The 21,397-nt window shown below is 54.6% G+C and overlaps 2 protein-coding genes across 2 annotated transcripts; both read right to left on the bottom strand.

The window, feature by feature from the left end:
* Positions 1-493: 493 nt before the first annotated feature.
* LOC122373522 lies at positions 494-7,751 on the bottom strand. The gene is made up of 4 exons (XM_043351662.1): positions 6,343-7,751; positions 4,773-5,020; positions 2,319-4,200; positions 494-1,433 (listed from the first exon to the last, which is right to left on the bottom strand). The coding sequence occupies exons 1-4, from the start codon at positions 7,749-7,751 to the stop codon at positions 494-496; spliced, it is 4,479 nt and encodes a 1,492-aa protein (XP_043207597.1).
* Positions 7,752-10,610: 2,859 nt separating this feature from the next.
* LOC122373517 lies at positions 10,611-17,869 on the bottom strand. The gene is made up of 4 exons (XM_043351649.1): positions 16,461-17,869; positions 14,890-15,137; positions 12,436-14,317; positions 10,611-11,550 (listed from the first exon to the last, which is right to left on the bottom strand). The coding sequence occupies exons 1-4, from the start codon at positions 17,867-17,869 to the stop codon at positions 10,611-10,613; spliced, it is 4,479 nt and encodes a 1,492-aa protein (XP_043207584.1).
* Between the last annotated feature and the right edge of the window lie 3,528 nt (positions 17,870-21,397).

Genomic DNA, 21,397 nt, shown 5'->3' with positions numbered 1-21,397 from the left:
CATCGGATTGCGTCTCTATTTAACGCCCGAGACCCCTCACCGAGTGCAGAGCGCACACCTCTGGTGAGGGAAGACACGGCGGCCGTGGGCAGCGGCAATAAGGCCCCCCGAGAAGTACTCGGTGTGTGCTACTCGCAGCCGATTGTATAGCTGGGGGCAAACGCCCATTGTTAGATGTGCTCTCAAATATCAAAATATATCATCAAATATCAAATATATCATCAGAGCATATCAAACATGTTTTATAACATGCCACTCAATACATTGATTTATCCTCAAAATATAAGTTGCGCTCGCGCATTGGAGGTCACCAAAGCCAGTTGCGGCATTATGTTAAATGTGTAAATTTTCCACTTGACGGCGCATTGGCTCGCCAGGATTTATCCGTCCTGCATCACGGTCGGCCGGCCGTTTTCTCCTCGTTGCTCCTCGCTCCTCCTCTCCGCGTTGCTCGTAGCGCTCTGGCTACCCGTCGCCTCTGCGACCCGTTGATCTACCGGCCATCACCTCGGCCCATCACCTCCGTGTACACCACATTGGGTGTTGCGCCCTGGCCACCTCTGGGCAGCGCGATCCTCAGATCCGCCGGCCGGCCGACCCGCGATGCAGCCACGTACAGCTGCCCGTGACTGAACACTGGCTCCTCCAGGAAGACCGCGACCCGACCGAGCGTCTGCCCCTGGGCTTTGTTCACCGTCATGGCGAAACCTGGCCGCACGGGGAACTGGCGACGCTCCCAGCGGAAGGGAAACGCGTCATCCGGGGGCTGGAGTGGAAGCCGTGGAATAAGCACTTGCCTTCCGGCGTTTTTGCCGCAGGCGATAGTGGCCTCCATGAGTCGCGGGCTGATGATACGACCAGCGATTAGTCGCGTGCCATTGCACAGTCCGTCAGTGGCGGACAGATTACGAAGTAGCATGAGTGGCATGCCTGGCTTTATCATCAAGCAGTGAGGTGGGAAGCCGGGAGCGCACAGAGTGTTTAGATACTCATGTGGAATATCCAGCTGCTCGGCCTCCTCCACCAGACTGTCGGCGCTCAGCAGGCGGACGGCCTCTCCGGGGAAGCGCTCGGTGACTGCGGCGTTCAGCTCGTCGACCCGAGTGTTTCGCGGCGCGAGCACAGCCCGCGACGCCATCCACTCCCGGTCGCCGTGTCGCCCTGCCAGGTCATCAAACACCCAGTCAATGACAGCGTCGACATCGGCGTCCATCACCAGGTGCGGGGGCAGCTGAACAAACCCATCCTCGGGGCCTTCTGCGCGTCCCTCTCCCAGCTCGAGCAGCCAGTCACAGAACGCCCGCAGCTCTGGACCGTCCGGCCCGGCTGCCCGCCGCGCCCGCATGTTCTCCAGCAGCGGCGCCACAATGAAGTGACGCCACAGCGCTGACCGCCGCAGACAGGCGTCCACCACCTGTGCGCGGGTACCGTGCCTGAAACGGACAAAAATATGCATATAAAAACGCGCCGAGACGGCCACTTATGCTCAGAAATGGCTGTTTAGCCGGCGCCCTGGTGGGGGTCTAAGCCACAGGGGAAAAACTAAAGCATTAACATTTTGCGGGAAACGTTTTTCTGCGAAACTTTCTCATCAAGGTTGTACTGTCGATTTTATCTGCGACGCATTCCGCTCGTTGAGACGCGTCGAATGAAGTATAATCTCACCTCAAAAGACCGACTGCAAAATCTGACCTAGGGTCGAGGTCGTGACCCTACCAGAAAATGTCATGTGTCATAACTGTCGATTTGTGTCGTTTAACTGAATCCATCTAACTAACGTGTTTGCATCGTTCTAACATGTTTACCTAAAGTTATCGCAAAAAATGCTGGATGACCCGTCTTAATCTTAATCTGGAGACCCGTTGACCTTATGTGACCGGAGATAAGAAATAACTCATACGATGCACATTTGATCTATTATCGGCCATAACAAATTTAGCTCAAATTTCTTTACTGGGCTCACTGTGTGGGCGAGTGTGAGTGTAAACTGGCGAGTGTGGTCAAAAAGCCCCTCCCACCAGGGCGAAGCTAAAGAAACCACAAAGCATGCGGTCTACGATCAATCCGCTGCGGCAGTATGTTTACGACGCTGGCATCGATATAAATCAGTGAATACGTTCTGAAGGCATAGCGGTTGAATGTTCATGGCTACGACTTAGTTCACATGTTAAACTGTTAACTGCAGTAATGCGATTGCGCGGAAGAGCATTATATCAGTCGTATTCAATTACACTAAAAATAGCAAACGTACCACAGCTATTTTTGGATACACATTTTTTTTTTCTCATACACACTGAATGCCTGTTGTTGCTAGTTACCTGATGACTGGGAGAATTTGGCGGAAATCCCCGCCCAGCACGAGGACTTTGCCGCCGAACGGCTCCTCGCTGCCAGTGACGTCACGCAGCGTGCGGTCGAACGCCTCCAGGTGGTGACGGTGGGCCATGGGAGCCTCGTCCCACACGATGAGCGCCGTCCGTCGGATGAGCTCCGCCAGCGGGCTCTGCGCGCTGATGGCGCACGTTGATGTCGCGTCCACCTGCAGCGGTGCCTTGAATCGCGAGTGGTATGTGCGCCCGCCGTCCAGCAGAGTGGCAGCGATTCCACTGAAGGCCACAGCGAGCGCTACCAGACCCTGAGAGCGCACCGCCGCCAGCAGCGTGTTGAAGACGTACGTCTTTCCGGTGCCGCCAGCGGCGTCCACGAACACGGCCAGCGGACGCCGCCCGTCGACGGCCGTCATCACCAGGTCGAAGACGTGGCGCTGCGGCGGCAGCAGAGTGGGCAGCTGGATGGCCACCTGGTCTCTGAGCGCTGCTGCGTCATACTCCAGCTCCTCCTGAATGAGCCGCGGCAGCTGGCGCAGCTCGGCGGCCTGCTGCAGCTCAGCCGCTTGCGCCCGCTGATCGGGCGTCACCTCCGGCAGACCGAAGTCTCGGAGCTCTTTGCCGGCCTGCTGTAGCTGCCGCTCCAGGTCCACCAGTGTTAGTGCAGCGCGCAGCTCGTCCGGCAGGTCGCGATGACGGCGGCCGAAGTCATCAGACATGGCGTCCAGGTGACGCCTGAACAGCTCTGACGGATCGGCTGGTGCACAGAAGAGCAGCAGCGTCACGAAGAGGCGCCGGATTTGAGCCGGCATCTGTGCGTGCGCCGCGTCCTCCATCGTCACCTCCCACTCGCGGTCGTCCTGCAGAAGGCCGCGCAGACAGCACGCCTCACGATAGGTGGCACAGACCACGCCGTCCACGGTGCGCAGCTCCTCAAAGGACGCCGCCCCCGCGACGTGGTGCAGCAGCACGCGGAGGTAGAACACGTCGCCGTGACGCGGTGAGAGGCTCACCACGCGGCCGATTGCCTCTGCCGCCTGCTGTTGGCGCCTCTTGCGCCACACCTTCTGGCCGGCCTGCCAGGTATACCGGGACGGGAAGTCCGGGTAGAGCAGTCGGCGGCAGTCCGGGTCGGCGGCGGCCGACTCCCGATTATACTCCAGCCAGGCGGTGAGGTGGGTGCGTCGGGCGGCCTGGGCCGCCTGCCGCTCCTGTCCCGGCTCGAAGTACACCAGCTGGTGGTCCTCGAGGTGCACCTGTAGGGCGACCACGTTCGGCTGCCGCTGGCTCATCGGCATGTCGAACAGACGCCAGCAGGCCTCACTGGCGCCGATCGAGCGCATGTCCTGGTACTCGGCGATCTCGTCATCGCCGCCGATCAGGTTGTCAGCGCGCACCATCTGGCGGTCCGGGCCCTTGTAGATGTACCTGAAAAGATACTTCACACTCTGCACCGAACAGCACACCTCCACGTTCACGTGCGCCTCATATTTTAGGGACAGGTATGGAGAGAAGGGTACCACCCACTGGTTGGTGATGAGCCGTCCGTCACGCACAAACTCCTGGCCGCCCTCGGCCGCCGGTCGCCGCCTGTAGACAGGGTACGGATGGTCATCCCGCCACTCTGTCGCGTTGGCGAACGGCTTGGGGAAGCCCTTGGAGCAGCGGCCGCCGTCCATGCAGGCGGCCGTCGGGTTGGCGGCGCCGCACTGGCGATGTACCATGGTACTCACCACGATCTCGTGCAGGCGGCGCGCCTGGTCTGACCTGGCCGGGTCGGGCAGTTCCGCGGTGATCACTGCGTCTACATCGTCGGCAGTCCGCGGGCGGTCCTCCTGCCGGACGATGACCAGGATATGGCCGTGCGGCAGACCTGCAGGGAAAGTAAATAATGTTTTAAGCGGCGTTTGAGATAGAATAGGACCTTAAAAAAATTTACTTCAGGTCAAAGTCATAACCTAACGGGTGCATGACCAGTCAAATACGTTGAATGAGGTAAAATATTAACCTGAAAAGTTTACCTCAGGTGAGGGTAACGACCTAACAGGAAAGGGCAATGTTACTTATCAATCGATCATAGACGGTGAAATTCACACAATTCAGGTGCTTTCATTGCTCTGCCATGCATCAAGAAAAAGTTAACGTCGGAAAAACGCGGTGGTGACCTTTTTATGAACCAACATGACCTTTCGGGCCACTGCTGCCGCTGGCCATAAGCTGCACTTTGCTCATTGCAACTGGGCAGATGTTGCGATTCTGAAAAAAAAATCTTGCGGTTTTGACTTGTAAGTTCGACCTGACCTAAGTGACCTGAGCGCTAAAATTATGCACACGACGTAAAATTGATGCATGATGAGCTGTATCGGTTGCCTTCACACTCCCTCCTCCCCCCCTTGCCCCCCCCCCACACACACACACGAACACAAACCTTTAGTGCCTACTCACCTCGTTTTTGGAACTCGACCACCATCAGCATGGAGACACAGCGTCCGAAGATGCCGCTGGTGGTGAGCTCCTTCAGCAGGGCCTTCAGCTTTAGGTGGAACACCCTGGCCACCAGATCGGGGCGGGACTGCGCATCCTGGCCGGGCAGGAGCGCCGCCTGGATCTCAGGCCAGTTTGGGTTGCAGGTGAACGTCACGAAGTACGTCGGCCTGCCGTACACTCGCACGATGGCCATGGCGTCTTGGTACCTGATACATTGAGACAAAGGTGAAACACCAAATGAGGAAATGAAGTATCGCAAAAATCCTATCTGAAGGCTGACATATACACCTATCACAACGCGACCAACTGATTGGGGGGAGAGAGAGGGGGATGAGATTGTGTGGCTCTTTGGAATTGTGGCCTTTCGTGACCTCACGACACAAATGTGACGTCATCAGTATTCAAAATAGAGCCCTTCCGTTCTCGAGAGCCCAGAATATCCGTAGTTTCATGAACACGGTCATATCATGAAAATTTCATGACCCTGACCCAAATGACCTTTGACCTGTGACCTACTTTTCGAGACCATGTTTGGCCGGAATCGCGATTCGGAGTATGTCGGCTCGCATTAGCCGCGCGTTTGCAATCTTTTCGTGGTTTCAAGCGTTCAAACAATGTGATATGATGTTGGTCCCAGGCATTAGGGTGGGTATCAAAGTCACCTGAAGGTCGGGTCAGGTCATTGACCTTTGATAACCTCGGCTCACTTTTCGAGATTTACATGTTTCGAGGCTAGTCTTTGGAGCTGAATTCGAATTTAGCGACCATTTGAACATTTACGAAGTAGTTTTGGTGCCTTCGGATTTCGGAGCATGTTATGAAGCTGACAGAGACGGTTGACACCTACCACGAATACCCGGCAGAACACCTACTGGTTGACCTGACCTGACCTGACCCGACCTGACCTTAATGCATGAAGACATCATTGCGATCAAAATTAATATGCTATTCGTGATTAGCACCCCGGAAAGCCCCATAACAGCCACACTTTACGACGTTCTAACAGGTCCCGATTTTCTCGACTTTTGGGTAATTGAACTGACCTCAGAGGTCACCATTTGACCTATGACCTTAAAACCTGGTACCGTTGGCTTCGTCTCGTGACGACCTACACGATGTTTTTTTCGGCGAGGCTCTATCTCAATTAGGGGCCAACCGCGAGGGGGGTCGCCCCCCCCCCCCGTGCAGTCGAAGGACGCAAAATGGCCTGTGCCGGCGAGGGTTAACGTCGTCAGTATTCAAAATACAGCCCTTCCGTTCTCGAGAGCCCAGAATATCCGTAGTTTCATGAACACGGTCATATCATGAAAATTTCATTTCATGATACACATCATATCATAATGCATCTATGATGTGTACCAAAAACGGTGGCAACAATTTTTGAGATATTCACGAAAAATCCCAGCGGGGCGGGGCTGTTCAAATTCACACTACCCCCCCCCCCCCCCAGCAGGGCACGGGTTAATCATTTGATTCAACAACCGATTTCTACATAATAAGCAATGTAACGCGCTCGTAAATAATTCACCTGCGCTGGTAGTACCGGGGCCCGCCGGTGAAGGAAGCCGGCAGGATGACACGCTGACCGACGCGGTCTCCGCCGGCCAGCTCCCTTTCGGCGTCCCCCGGCAGCGCGTCCTGGAGGCGCTGGTACAGCTCGGCACGCAGGCCGGCCTGGTTCCGAGCCAGGTACAGCAGACGCTGGGTCTCTACGCGCGCAAAAGCCATGCACACGTACTCCTGAAACAGGCGTCCTGCGCGGAACAGTGAGTCATCGAGGTCGGGTCGCAGCTGCAGCCGATGAGCGTAGTACTGCATCAGCGTCACGCCCCTCACGTCCCCGCGCCCGTTTGCCACCGCCTGCCGTAGGTCCGGCTGCCAGCCGTCTGTGCCAAACGGCAGAAGGAGCACGAAGTGCAGAGCCTCAAACGCCCGGTGCGTCTCATTTACCGTCTGGAGGAACGGACCTTCGGCATCGGCACGGCGACGCAGCACGATGTCCTGATGGACGGGCTCCTCGTCCATCAGCACGGCCACCTCCCGGAACCCCTCGGCGCGGTTGTACCGTCGGGGGTGCTGGTCGGCCGGGCGGGCGTCGGCACTTACCACCAGTCTCTGCTGCTGAACCTCCTCCTCTGGCAGCTCGGCGGCGTGGATAAAGTCCTGCACATAGGGATTTACCTGACGCAGCAGGACCTGCAGCTGTTCGAGCAGCGTCAGCAGGCGCGCCCGCTCCGGCTCCCGGGTGCCGCGGGGCAGCGGCACATGTCCGAGGCGAAGGGCGGCCTCTGCCGCCGGGTCGTCACAGTCTGGGTCATTTACGTAAATCTGGGCGAATGATGGCCGCTCCCCGTCTCTGGCCTGCAGCGGACCGACGCGGTGATACAACCTACCTTGTATGATCACTGATGGTGCGTACCCACCGTCCGCCGGTCTCACCTCCCGTGTCATCATAGACGCCAGAGACAGCGCCGTGTTCAGGCGCCGGGAGTGCTGTCTGAATGTGCGTGCCTCCAGCGTGTCGCCCGTCCACAGCTCACGGAGTAGCGGTGGCGGGGCGGGCAGGGGATCTAGGTTTACCTTTCCCCCCGAACAGCACAGAGTGGCCCGCTCCTCTCGCCAGAGGAGGGCGCCGCAGTGCGGACATACCGTGTCGCGTGCCCCCGTGTCGAGCCTGGCCACCGGCTGGCGATCGGACAGCACGGAGTCGGCGTCACAGGCGGCTCGATTGGCCCGGTCGGCTCTGCGGCGCCCCTCCATGTGACCCCTCGCGTTGGCCGCCCGCTCTGCGTCACGTACCTCTATGGGCATGTCAGCCCTCCGCTGCCGCTGTCTCTCGGCCTCTGCTTCCATGTGGGCCTCATCAAAGGCCGCCCGTCGCTGTCTTTCCCGCTCGGCGTTACGGAGTGCCTCGGCCTCCCGCCTGGCCTGCGCCATCCGTTCACGCCGCCGGCGCTGGGCCGCGGCATTCGCCGCCCGAGCAGCACTGCCCCGCTCATTACGCGGCATGGCTGTCTAAGTTAGCTGGGTAAAAGTGCAGACAGTAGATGATGCTTTTGGACAACTTATGAGTAATCAAGCTAACGGCAGGTATGGTAGGTATGTACCTACCCGAATGACTCGAATTACTCAATCAAATAATTCCGCGCAAAGTTTCAATGGTTTCAATGATCAGCCGTTGAGCAAGGAAATTCACATCAGGGCTTACTTAGACACGATCAACAATCAAGTGAGCGCAGATAATACGCACAAATAGGCGCAAAATTTCACTCAAACGATCGCCTCTCGAATAGTCAATAGTAATCCCAACAGCGAAACCTATCACTCGAGCCTGTGGTGCATTCACCCCATTCACCGGCTGCTCTTGCTGAAATTGTTTACCACTATTGTTGCGTGTCCCGTTGCTATGCGACAAATCAAGGTCGTGGCTAAAAAAGGAAATTTTGATCAAGTTTAGATAAATAAATCTCTCACGCTATGCAAATAAAATATTAGCATGAAGTGTGCTTAAATATCTAAAATGTTATATAAGGAATCATATGAGTTATATACGTAGAAACACTTTTGCTCTCTCCGCATTAAAATTTCAGTCATTTGCTTACCAAGATCTGATTTACTACGGTATTGGAGCGTCACCCACGTGAGTCCGCTCTGGCGCAGTCGGTAGCGTAGCTGCATTCCATCATGAAGGTCCCGGGTTCGATTCCCGGTAGGGGGCGATAGTTTTCCATTCCGACTCAATCAGTAAAAATCCGTCGGAAACAGCGTGACGCTAGCGAAACACGGTCGTGTGCTTGAGTCATTTTCACAAAAGTTTATTGACTTTTCGATAATATTTTGGGTGGATATTGGTCAGAAAAGAATGCTCTTTCCGAATATGCAGGTTTCATAACGATTGATCATCGTTTTCAATACGTTTTGGTGTTGTAAAGGACATCGCGCTCCGTGCAAATCAAATTTTCAAATTAATTTTTCATTATTAAAGAAATGGTACGGATCGTCACTTTTTATTTGCTTTCCTATTATTACACGTACATTTGTCTGCAAAATGATACAACACCGATTTCATTCCGTCAAGCCGTTTTCCAGCGGCATCGATTTTTCCTTCGCAATGCACGAAATCGGTCATTTTTTCACAACCGGGGGTGCTGTCTTGCACGTGGCGCGTGCTATACAATGAAACCATATCAATACGCTAGTTCCATCTCTCCTCTATCCAGTGGTGAAAACCGCTTCTCGCTGCGCCCACCCGTTGCCGACTTATACAGCCGGGAAGCGGGCGCCGCAGGCCGGTTTTCGTCCGATGTTCGTTTTGACCGTTTCCCGTGTTAACCCTATGGCGCACGCGAGCGCGTGCTGACGGCGTACCCCTGGACCAATCTGTCCCAAATTTTAATACAGAGGTCGCCTCAACCCATCGATTCGGCATGCCAAATTTCACGTCGCTACGCGGCGCCTTTCAGGCGCAATAAGACACATAAGGCATGACACACGTACGGACATGTTATAATTCATAATATAGACTAGATAGATGGCCATGTTTGCGCGATAACTGTGCGTTTTGATAGATATGTTTAACGGGGGCATTAGTTTGGGTGTATGCGGTTATATTTTTATTTGTATGAGCTAGGTGAAGTTTGACATTTGGTTTTAATTGAACTGTATGGTATGCTGGTGCTGATTACCGGGTTGTTTGAGTCTTTCGGATGTTGGGCCCTTATGCACTCAAACTTAACATACACTACAATACCCTACCCTACCCAGGATTGATGGATGGATACACGCGATAACTGTACGTTTCGATTGCTATTGTTCATGGGGCCATTAGTTTGATGTATGAGGTTATATTTTCATTCGTATAAGTTAGGTGAAATTTGATACTTTAAAGTGTGCTGGTGCTGATTACGGGTTGTTTGAGTCTTTCGCATGCTGGCCCCTTATGCACTCAACCTTGCCATACGCTACACTATCCTACCCTACCCAGAAGCTCTACTCAACACATACCAAACCATACTTTACTTCTTGCCTTACCCGTAAGACGCTGGTTGTATCAGTCACCACCGCGACTGAGAAGATGCTGTCGGAGAATCCAGCGCAGCGCTCGTGCGTCCTCTTGCCTTCCTCGGGGCTGACACTAAGTCATGTCGTGATAAGAAGTGGAAGCAGATGCAGTGGGCAGGTGACAGCACATGACATGTTTCTGCAACGCAATCAAATCTAGTGAATACAACAGTGAAATACTTACGTGTCGCTCTGTGTGGCTATTAGCTTTTACCCCGCAACCCGCCACGTGGAGGCTGCCACATCGGATTGCGTCTCTATTTAACGCCCGAGACCCCTCACCGAGTGCAGAGCGCACACCTCTGGTGAGGGAAGACACGGCGGCCGTGGGCAGCGGCAATAAGGCCCCCCGAGAAGTACTCGGTGTGTGCTACTCGCAGCCGATTGTATAGCTGGGGGCAAACGCCCATTGTTAGATGTGCTCTCAAATATCAAAATATATCATCAAATATCAAATATATCATCAGAGCATATCAAACATGTTTTATAACATGCCACTCAATACATTGATTTATCCTCAAAATATAAGTTGCGCTCGCGCATTGGAGGTCACCAAAGCCAGTTGCGGCATTATGTTAAATGTGTAAATTTTCCACTTGACGGCGCATTGGCTCGCCAGGATTTATCCGTCCTGCATCACGGTCGGCCGGCCGTTTTCTCCTCGTTGCTCCTCGCTCCTCCTCTCCGCGTTGCTCGTAGCGCTCTGGCTACCCGTCGCCTCTGCGACCCGTTGATCTACCGGCCATCACCTCGGCCCATCACCTCCGTGTACACCACATTGGGTGTTGCGCCCTGGCCACCTCTGGGCAGCGCGATCCTCAGATCCGCCGGCCGGCCGACCCGCGATGCAGCCACGTACAGCTGCCCGTGACTGAACACTGGCTCCTCCAGGAAGACCGCGACCCGACCGAGCGTCTGCCCCTGGGCTTTGTTCACCGTCATGGCGAAACCTGGCCGCACGGGGAACTGGCGACGCTCCCAGCGGAAGGGAAACGCGTCATCCGGGGGCTGGAGTGGAAGCCGTGGAATAAGCACTTGCCTTCCGGCGTTTTTGCCGCAGGCGATAGTGGCCTCCATGAGTCGCGGGCTGATGATACGACCAGCGATTAGTCGCGTGCCATTGCACAGTCCGTCAGTGGCGGACAGATTACGAAGTAGCATGAGTGGCATGCCTGGCTTTATCATCAAGCAGTGAGGTGGGAAGCCGGGAGCGCACAGAGTGTTTAGATACTCATGTGGAATATCCAGCTGCTCGGCCTCCTCCACCAGACTGTCGGCGCTCAGCAGGCGGACGGCCTCTCCGGGGAAGCGCTCGGTGACTGCGGCGTTCAGCTCGTCGACCCGAGTGTTTCGCGGCGCGAGCACAGCCCGCGACGCCATCCACTCCCGGTCGCCGTGTCGCCCTGCCAGGTCATCAAACACCCAGTCAATGACAGCGTCGACATCGGCGTCCATCACCAGGTGCGGGGGCAGCTGAACAAACCCATCCTCGGGGCCCTCTGCGCGTCCCTCTCCCAGCTCGAGCAGCCAGTCACAGAACGCCCGCAGCTCTGGACCGTCCGGCCCGGCTGCCCGCCGCGCCCGCATGTTCTCCAGCAGCGGCGCCACAATGAAGTGACGCCACAGCGCTGACCGCCGCAGACAGGCGTCCACCACCTGTGCGCGGGTACCGTGCCTGAAACGGACAAAAATATGCATATAAAAACGCGCCGAGACGGCCACTTATGCTCAGAAATGGCTGTTTAGCCGGCGCCCTGGTGGGGGTCTAAGCCACAGGGGAAAAACTAAAGCATTAACATTTTGCGGGAAACGTTTTTCTGCGAAACTTTCTCATCAAGGTTGTACTGTCGATTTTATCTGCGACGCATTCCGCTCGTTGAGACGCGTCGAATGAAGTATAATCTCACCTCAAAAGACCGACTGCAAAATCTGACCTAGGGTCGAGGTCGTGACCCTACCAGAAAATGTCATGTGTCATAACTGTCGATTTGTGTCGTTTAACTGAATCCATCTAACTAACGTGTTTGCATCGTTCTAACATGTTTACCTAAAGTTATCGCAAAAAATGCTGGATGACCCGTCTTAATCTTAATCTGGAGACCCGTTGACCTTATGTGACCGGAGATAAGAAATAACTCATACGATGCACATTTGATCTATTATCGGCCATAACAAATTTAGCTCAAATTTCTTTACTGGGCTCACTGTGTGGGCGAGTGTGAGTGTAAACTGGCGAGTGTGGTCAAAAAGCCCCTCCCACCAGGGCGAAGCTAAAGAAACCACAAAGCATGCGGTCTACGATCAATCCGCTGCGGCAGTATGTTTACGACGCTGGCATCGATATAAATCAGTGAATACGTTCTGAAGGCATAGCGGTTGAATGTTCATGGCTACGACTTAGTTCACATGTTAAACTGTTAACTGCAGTAATGCGATTGCGCGGAAGAGCATTATATCAGTCGTATTCAATTACACTAAAAATAGCAAACGTACCACAGCTATTTTTGGATACACATTTTTTTTTTCTCATACACACTGAATGCCTGTTGTTGCTAGTTACCTGATGACTGGGAGAATTTGGCGGAAATCCCCGCCCAGCACGAGGAGTTTGCCGCCGAACGGCTCCTCGCTGCCAGTGACGTCACGCAGCGTGCGGTCGAACGCCTCCAGGTGGTGACGGTGGGCCATGGGAGCCTCGTCCCACACGATGAGCGCCGTCCGTCGGATGAGCTCCGCCAGCGGGCTCTGCGCGCTGATGGCGCACGTTGATGTCGCGTCCACCTGCAGCGGTGCCTTGAATCGCGAGTGGTATGTGCGCCCGCCGTCCAGCAGAGTGGCAGCGATTCCACTGAAGGCCACAGCGAGCGCTACCAGACCCTGAGAGCGCACCGCCGCCAGCAGCGTGTTGAAGACGTACGTCTTTCCGGTGCCGCCAGCGGCGTCCACGAACACGGCCAGCGGACGCCGCCCGTCGACGGCCGTCATCACCAGGTCGAAGACGTGGCGCTGCGGCGGCAGCAGAGTGGGCAGCTGGATGGCCACCTGGTCTCTGAGCGCTGCTGCGTCATACTCCAGCTCCTCCTGAATGAGCCGCGGCAGCTGGCGCAGCTCGGCGGCCTGCTGCAGCTCAGCCGCTTGCGCCCGCTGATCGGGCGTCACCTCCGGCAGACCGAAGTCTCGGAGCTCTTTGCCGGCCTGCTGTAGCTGCCGCTCCAGGTCCACCAGTGTTAGTGCAGCGCGCAGCTCGTCCGGCAGGTCGCGATGACGGCGGCCGAAGTCATCAGACATGGCGTCCAGGTGACGCCTGAACAGCTCTGACGGATCGGCTGGTGCACAGAAGAGCAGCAGCGTCACGAAGAGGCGCCGGATTTGAGCCGGCATCTGTGCGTGCGCCGCGTCCTCCATCGTCACCTCCCACTCGCGGTCGTCCTGCAGAAGGCCGCGCAGACAGCACGCCTCACGATAGGTGGCACAGACCACGCCGTCCACGGTGCGCAGCTCCTCAAAGGACGCCGCCCCCGCGACGTGGTGCAGCAGCACGCGGAGGTAGAACACGTCGCCGTGACGCGGTGAGAGGCTCACCACGCGGCCGATTGCCTCTGCCGCCTGCTGTTGGCGCCTCTTGCGCCACACCTTCTGGCCGGCCTGCCAGGTATACCGGGACGGGAAGTCCGGGTAGAGCAGTCGGCGGCAGTCCGGGTCGGCGGCGGCCGACTCCCGATTATACTCCAGCCAGGCGGTGAGGTGGGTGCGTCGGGCGGCCTGGGCCGCCTGCCGCTCCTGTCCCGGCTCGAAGTACACCAGCTGGTGGTCCTCGAGGTGCACCTGTAGGGCGACCACGTTCGGCTGCCGCTGGCTCATCGGCATGTCGAACAGACGCCAGCAGGCCTCACTGGCGCCGATCGAGCGCATGTCCTGGTACTCGGCGATCTCGTCATCGCCGCCGATCAGGTTGTCAGCGCGCACCATCTGGCGGTCCGGGCCCTTGTAGATGTACCTGAAAAGATACTTCACACTCTGCACCGAACAGCACACCTCCACGTTCACGTGCGCCTCATATTTTAGGGACAGGTATGGAGAGAAGGGTACCACCCACTGGTTGGTGATGAGCCGTCCGTCACGCACAAACTCCTGGCCGCCCTCGGCCGCCGGTCGCCGCCTGTAGACAGGGTACGGATGGTCATCCCGCCACTCTGTCGCGTTGGCGAACGGCTTGGGGAAGCCCTTGGAGCAGCGGCCGCCGTCCATGCAGGCGGCCGTCGGGTTGGCGGCGCCGCACTGGCGATGTACCATGGTACTCACCACGATCTCGTGCAGGCGGCGCGCCTGGTCTGACCTGGCCGGGTCGGGCAGTTCCGCGGTGATCACTGCGTCTACATCGTCGGCAGTCCGCGGGCGGTCCTCCTGCCGGACGATGACCAGGATATGGCCGTGCGGCAGACCTGCAGGGAAAGTAAATAATGTTTTAAGCGGCGTTTGAGATAGAATAGGACCTTAAAAAAATTTACTTCAGGTCAAAGTCATAACCTAACGGGTGCATGACCAGTCAAATACGTTGAATGAGGTAAAATATTAACCTGAAAAGTTTACCTCAGGTGAGGGTAACGACCTAACAGGAAAGGGCAATGTTACTTATCAATCGATCATAGACGGTGAAATTCACACAATTCAGGTGCTTTCATTGCTCTGCCATGCATCAAGAAAAAGTTAACGTCGGAAAAACGCGGTGGTGACCTTTTTATGAACCAACATGACCTTTCGGGCCACTGCTGCCGCTGGCCATAAGCTGCACTTTGCTCATTGCAACTGGGCAGATGTTGCGATTCTGAAAAAAAAATCTTGCGGTTTTGACTTGTAAGTTCGACCTGACCTAAGTGACCTGAGCGCTAAAATTATGCACACGACGTAAAATTGATGCATGATGAGCTGTATCGGTTGCCTTCACACTCCCTCCTCCCCCCCTTGCCCCCCCCCCACACACACACACGAACACAAACCTTTAGTGCCTACTCACCTCGTTTTTGGAACTCGACCACCATCAGCATGGAGACACAGCGTCCGAAGATGCCGCTGGTGGTGAGCTCCTTCAGCAGGGCCTTCAGCTTTAGGTGGAACACCCTGGCCACCAGATCGGGGCGGGACTGCGCATCCTGGCCGGGCAGGAGCGCCGCCTGGATCTCAGGCCAGTTTGGGTTGCAGGTGAACGTCACGAAGTACGTCGGCCTGCCGTACACTCGCACGATGGCCATGGCGTCTTGGTACCTGATACATTGAGACAAAGGTGAAACACCAAATGAGGAAATGAAGTATCGCAAAAATCCTATCTGAAGGCTGACATATACACCTATCACAACGCGACCAACTGATTGGGGGGAGAGAGAGGGGGATGAGATTGTGTGGCTCTTTGGAATTGTGGCCTTTCGTGACCTCACGACACAAATGTGACGTCATCAGTATTCAAAATAGAGCCCTTCCGTTCTCGAGAGCCCAGAATATCCGTAGTTTCATGAACACGGTCATATCATGAAAATTTCATGACCCTGACCCAAATGACCTTTGACCTGTGACCTACTTTTCGAGACCATGTTTGGCCGGAATCGCGATTCGGAGTATGTCGGCTCGCATTAGCCGCGCGTTTGCAATCTTTTCGTGGTTTCAAGCGTTCAAACAATGTGATATGATGTTGGTCCCAGGCATTAGGGTGGGTATCAAAGTCACCTGAAGGTCGGGTCAGGTCATTGACCTTTGATAACCTCGGCTCACTTTTCGAGATTTACATGTTTCGAGGCTAGTCTTTGGAGCTGAATTCGAATTTAGCGACCATTTGAACATTTACGAAGTAGTTTTGGTGCCTTCGGATTTCGGAGCATGTTATGAAGCTGACAGAGACGGTTGACACCTACCACGAATACCCGGCAGAACACCTACTGGTTGACCTGACCTGACCTGACCCGACCTGACCTTAATGCATGAAGACATCATTGCGATCAAAATTAATATGCTATTCGTGATTAGCACCCCGGAAAGCCCCATAACAGCCACACTTTACGACGTTCTAACAGGTCCCGATTTTCTCGACTTTTGGGTAATTGAACTGACCTCAGAGGTCACCATTTGACCTATGACCTTAAAACCTGGTACCGTTGGCTTCGTCTCGTGACGACCTACACGATGTTTTTTTCGGCGAGGCTCTATCTCAATTAGGGGCCAACCGCGAGGGGGGTCGCCCCCCCCCCCGTGCAGTCGAAGGACGCAAAATGGCCTGTGCCGGCGAGGGTTAACGTCGTCAGTATTCAAAATACAGCCCTTCCGTTCTCGAGAGCCCAGAATATCCGTAGTTTCATGAACACGGTCATATCATGAAAATTTCATTTCATGATACACATCATATCATAATGCATCTATGATGTGTACCAAAAACGGTGGCAACAATTTTTGAGATATTCACGAAAAATCCCAGCGGGGCGGGGCTGTTCAAATTCACACTACCCCCCCCCCCCCCCCAAGCAGGGCACGGGTTAATCATTTGATTCAACAACCGATTTCTACATAATAAGCAATGTAACGCGCTCGTAAATAATTCACCTGCGCTGGTAGTACCGGGGCCCGCCGGTGAAGGAAGCCGGCAGGATGACACGCTGACCGACGCGGTCTCCGCCGGCCAGCTCCCTTTCGGCGTCCCCCGGCAGCGCGTCCTGGAGGCGCTGGTACAGCTCGGCACGCAGGCCGGCCTGGTTCCGAGCCAGGTACAGCAGACGCTGGGTCTCTACGCGCGCAAAAGCCATGCACACGTACTCCTGAAACAGGCGTCCTGCGCGGAACAGTGAGTCATCGAGGTCGGGTCGCAGCTGCAGCCGATGAGCGTAGTACTGCATCAGCGTCACGCCCCTCACGTCCCCGCGCCCGTTTGCCACCGCCTGCCGTAGGTCTGGCTGCCAGCCGTCTGTGCCAAACGGCAGAAGGAGCACGAAGTGCAGAGCCTCAAACGCCCGGTGCGTCTCATTTACCGTCTGGAGGAACGGACCTTCGGCATCGGCACGGCGACGCAGCACGATGTCCTGATGGACGGGCTCCTCGTCCATCAGCACGGCCACCTCCCGGAACCCCTCGGCGCGGTTGTACCGTCGGGGGTGCTGGTCGGCCGGGCGGGCGTCGGCACTTACCACCAGTCTCTGCTGCTGAACCTCCTCCTCTGGCAGCTCGGCGGCGTGGATAAAGTCCTGCACATAGGGATTTACCTGACGCAGCAGGACCTGCAGCTGTTCGAGCAGCGTCAGCAGGCGCGCCCGCTCCGGCTCCCGGGTGCCGCGGGGCAGCGGCACATGTCCGAGGCGAAGGGCGGCCTCTGCCGCCGGGTCGTCACAGTCTGGGTCATTTACGTAAATCTGGGCGAATGATGGCCGCTCCCCGTCTCTGGCCTGCAGCGGACCGACGCGGTGATACAACCTACCTTGTATGATCACTGATGGTGCGTACCCACCGTCCGCCGGTCTCACCTCCCGTGTCATCATAGACGCCAGAGACAGCGCCGTGTTCAGGCGCCGGGAGTGCTGTCTGAATGTGCGTGCCTCCAGCGTGTCGCCCGTCCACAGCTCACGGAGTAGCGGTGGCGGGGCGGGCAGGGGATCTAGGTTTACCTTTCCCCCCGAACAGCACAGAGTGGCCCGCTCCTCTCGCCAGAGGAGGGCGCCGCAGTGCGGACATACCGTGTCGCGTGCCCCCGTGTCGAGCCTGGCCACCGGCTGGCGATCGGACAGCACGGAGTCGGCGTCACAGGCGGCTCGATTGGCCCGGTCGGCTCTGCGGCGCCCCTCCATGTGACCCCTCGCGTTGGCCGCCCGCTCTGCGTCACGTACCTCTATGGGCATGTCAGCCCTCCGCTGCCGCTGTCTCTCGGCCTCTGCTTCCATGTGGGCCTCATCAAAGGCCGCCCGTCGCTGTCTTTCCCGCTCGGCGTTACGGAGTGCCTCGGCCTCCCGCCTGGCCTGCGCCATCCGTTCACGCCGCCGGCGCTGGGCCGCGGCATTCGCCGCCCGAGCAGCACTGCCCCGCTCATTACGCGGCATGGCTGTCTAAGTTAGCTGGGTAAAAGTGCAGACAGTAGATGATGCTTTTGGACAACTTATGAGTAATCAAGCTAACGGCAGGTATGGTAGGTATGTACCTACCCGAATGACTCGAATTACTCAATCAAATAATTCCGCGCAAAGTTTCAATGGTTTCAATGATCAGCCGTTGAGCAAGGAAATTCACATCAGGGCTTACTTAGACACGATCAACAATCAAGTGAGCGCAGATAATACGCACAAATAGGCGCAAAATTTCACTCAAACGATCGCCTCTCGAATAGTCAATAGTAATCCCAACAGCGAAACCTATCACTCGAGCCTGTGGTGCATTCACCCCATTCACCGGCTGCTCTTGCTGAAATTGTTTACCACTATTGTTGCGTGTCCCGTTGCTATGCGACAAATCAAGGTCGTGGCTAAAAAAGGAAATTTTGATCAAGTTTAGATAAATAAATCTCTCACGCTATGCAAATAAAATATTAGCATGAAGTGTGCTTAAATATCTAAAATGTTATATAAGGAATCATATGAGTTATATACGTAGAAACACTTTTGCTCTCTCCGCATTAAAATTTCAGTCATTTGCTTACCAAGATCTGATTTACTACGGTATTGGAGCGTCACCCACGTGAGTCCGCTCTGGCGCAGTCGGTAGCGTAACTGCATTCCATCATGAAGGTCCCGGGTTCGATTCCCGGTAGGGGGCGATAGTTTTCCATTCCGACTCAATCAGTAAAAATCCGTCGGAAACAGCGTGACGCTAGCGAAACACGGTCGTGTGCTTGAGTCATTTTCACAAAAGTTTATTGACTTTTCGATAATATTTTGGGTGGATATTGGTCAGAAAAGAATGCTCTTTCCGAATATGCAGGTTTCATAACGATTGATCATCGTTTTCAATACGTTTTGGTGTTGTAAAGGACATCGCGCTCCGTGCAAATCAAATTTTCAAATTAATTTTTCATTATTAAAGAAATGGTACGGATCGTCACTTTTTATTTGCTTTCCTATTATTACACGTACATTTGTCTGCAAAATGATACAACACCGATTTCATTCCGTCAAGCCGTTTTCCAGCGGCATCGATTTTTCCTTCGCAATGCACGAAATCGGTCATTTTTTCACAACCGGGGGTGCTGTCTTGCACGTGGCGCGTGCTATACAATGAAACCATATCAATACGCTAGTTCCATCTCTCCTCTATCCAGTGGTGAAAACCGCTTCTCGCTGCGCCCACCCGTTGCCGACTTATACAGCCGGGAAGCGGGCGCCGCAGGCCGGTTTTCGTCCGATGTTCGTTTTGACCGTTTCCCGTGTTAACCCTATGGCGCACGCGAGCGCGTGCTGACGGCGTACCCCTGGACCAATCTGTCCCAAATTTTAATACAGAGGTCGCCTCAACCCATCGATTCGGCATGCCAAATTTCACGTCGCTACGCGGCGCCTTTCAGGCGCAATAAGACACATAAGGCATGACACACGTACGGACATGTTATAATTCATAATATAGATTGGAGCGTCACCCACGTGAGTCCGCTCTGGCGCAGTCGGTAGCGTAGCTGCATTCCATCATGAAGGTCCCGGGTTCGATTCCCGGTAGGGGGCGATAGTTTTCCATTCCGACTCAATCAGTAAAAATCCGTCGGAAACAGCGTGACGCTAGCGAAACACGGTCGTGTGCTTGAGTCATTTTCACAAAAGTTTATTGACTTTTCGATAATATTTTGGGTGGATATTGGTCAGAAAAGAATGCTCTTTCCGAATATGCAGGTTTCATAACGATTGATCATCGTTTTCAATACGTTTTGGTGTTGTAAAGGACATCGCGCTCCGTGCAAATCAAATTTTCAAATTAATTTTTCATTATTAAAGAAATGGTACGGATCGTCACTTTTTATTTGCTTTCCTATTATTACACGTACATTTGTCTGCAAAATGATACAACACCGATTTCATTCCGTCAAGCCGTTTTCCAGCGGCATCGATTTTTCCTTCGCAATGCACGAAATCGGTCATTTTTTCACAACCGGGGGTGCTGTCTTGCACGTGGCGCGTGCTATACAATGAAACCATATCAATACGCTAGTTCCATCTCTCCTCTATCCAGTGGTGAAAACCGCTTCTCGCTGCGCCCACCCGTTGCCGACTTATACAGCCGGGAAGCGGGCGCCGCAGGCCGGTTTTCGTCCGATGTTCGTTTTGACCGTTTCCCGTGTTAACCCTATGGCGCACGCGAGCGCGTGCTGACGGCGTACCCCTGGACCAATCTGTCCCAAATTTTAATACAGAGGTCGCCTCAACCCATCGATTCGGCATGCCAAATTTCACGTCGCTACGCGGCGCCTTTCAGGCGCAATAAGACACATAAGGCATGACACACGTACGGACATGTTATAATTCATAATATAGATTGGAGCGTCACCCACGTGAGTCCGCTCTGGCGCAGTCGGTAGCGTAGCTGCATTCCATCATGAAGGTCCCGGGTTCGATTCCCGGTAGGGGGCGATAGTTTTCCATTCCGACTCAATCAGTAAAAATCCGTCGGAAACAGCGTGACGCTAGCGAAACACGGTCGTGTGCTTGAGTCATTTTCACAAAAGTTTATTGACTTTTCGATAATATTTTGGGTGGATATTGGTCAGAAAAGAATGCTCTTTCCGAATATGCAGGTTTCATAACGATTGATCATCGTTTTCAATACGTTTTGGTGTTGTAAAGGACATCGCGCTCCGTGCAAATCAAATTTTCAAATTAATTTTTCATTATTAAAGAAATGGTACGGATCGTCACTTTTTATTTGCTTTCCTATTATTACACGTACATTTGTCTGCAAAATGATACAACACCGATTTCATTCCGTCAAGCCGTTTTCCAGCGGCATCGATTTTTCCTTCGCAATGCACGAAATCGGTCATTTTTTCACAACCGGGGGTGCTGTCTTGCACGTGGCGCGTGCTATACAATGAAACCATATCAATACGCTAGTTCCATCTCTCCTCTATCCAGTGGTGAAAACCGCTTCTCGCTGCGCCCACCCGTTGCCGACTTATACAGCCGGGAAGCGGGCGCCGCAGGCCGGTTTTCGTCCGATGTTCGTTTTGACCGTTTCCCGTGTTAACCCTATGGCGCACGCGAGCGCGTGCTGACGGCGTACCCCTGGACCAATCTGTCCCAAATTTTAATACAGAGGTCGCCTCAACCCATCGATTCGGCATGCCAAATTTCACGTCGCTACGCGGCGCCTTTCAGGCGCAATAAGACACATAAGGCATGACACACGTACGGACATGTTATAATTCATAATATAGATAGACTAGATGGCATGTTTTGCGCTATACCTAACTGTGCGTTTTGATAGATGCGTTTGAGGGGGCATTAGTTTGGGTGTGGGAACTTTTGATTTTTATTTGTCTTATTTTGTCGGAGTTGGATATTTGTTTGAACAGCATGGTA

Source organism: Amphibalanus amphitrite, unplaced genomic scaffold (assembly GCF_019059575.1).
Source record: "Amphibalanus amphitrite isolate SeventyFive unplaced genomic scaffold, NRLGWU_Aamphi_draft 001509F_arrow, whole genome shotgun sequence".
Classification (NCBI taxonomy): Eukaryota; Metazoa; Arthropoda; class Thecostraca; order Balanomorpha; family Balanidae; genus Amphibalanus; species Amphibalanus amphitrite.
The sequence above is the reverse complement of the archived record's forward strand: the minus strand, read 5'-3'. Positions and strand labels throughout refer to the sequence as shown.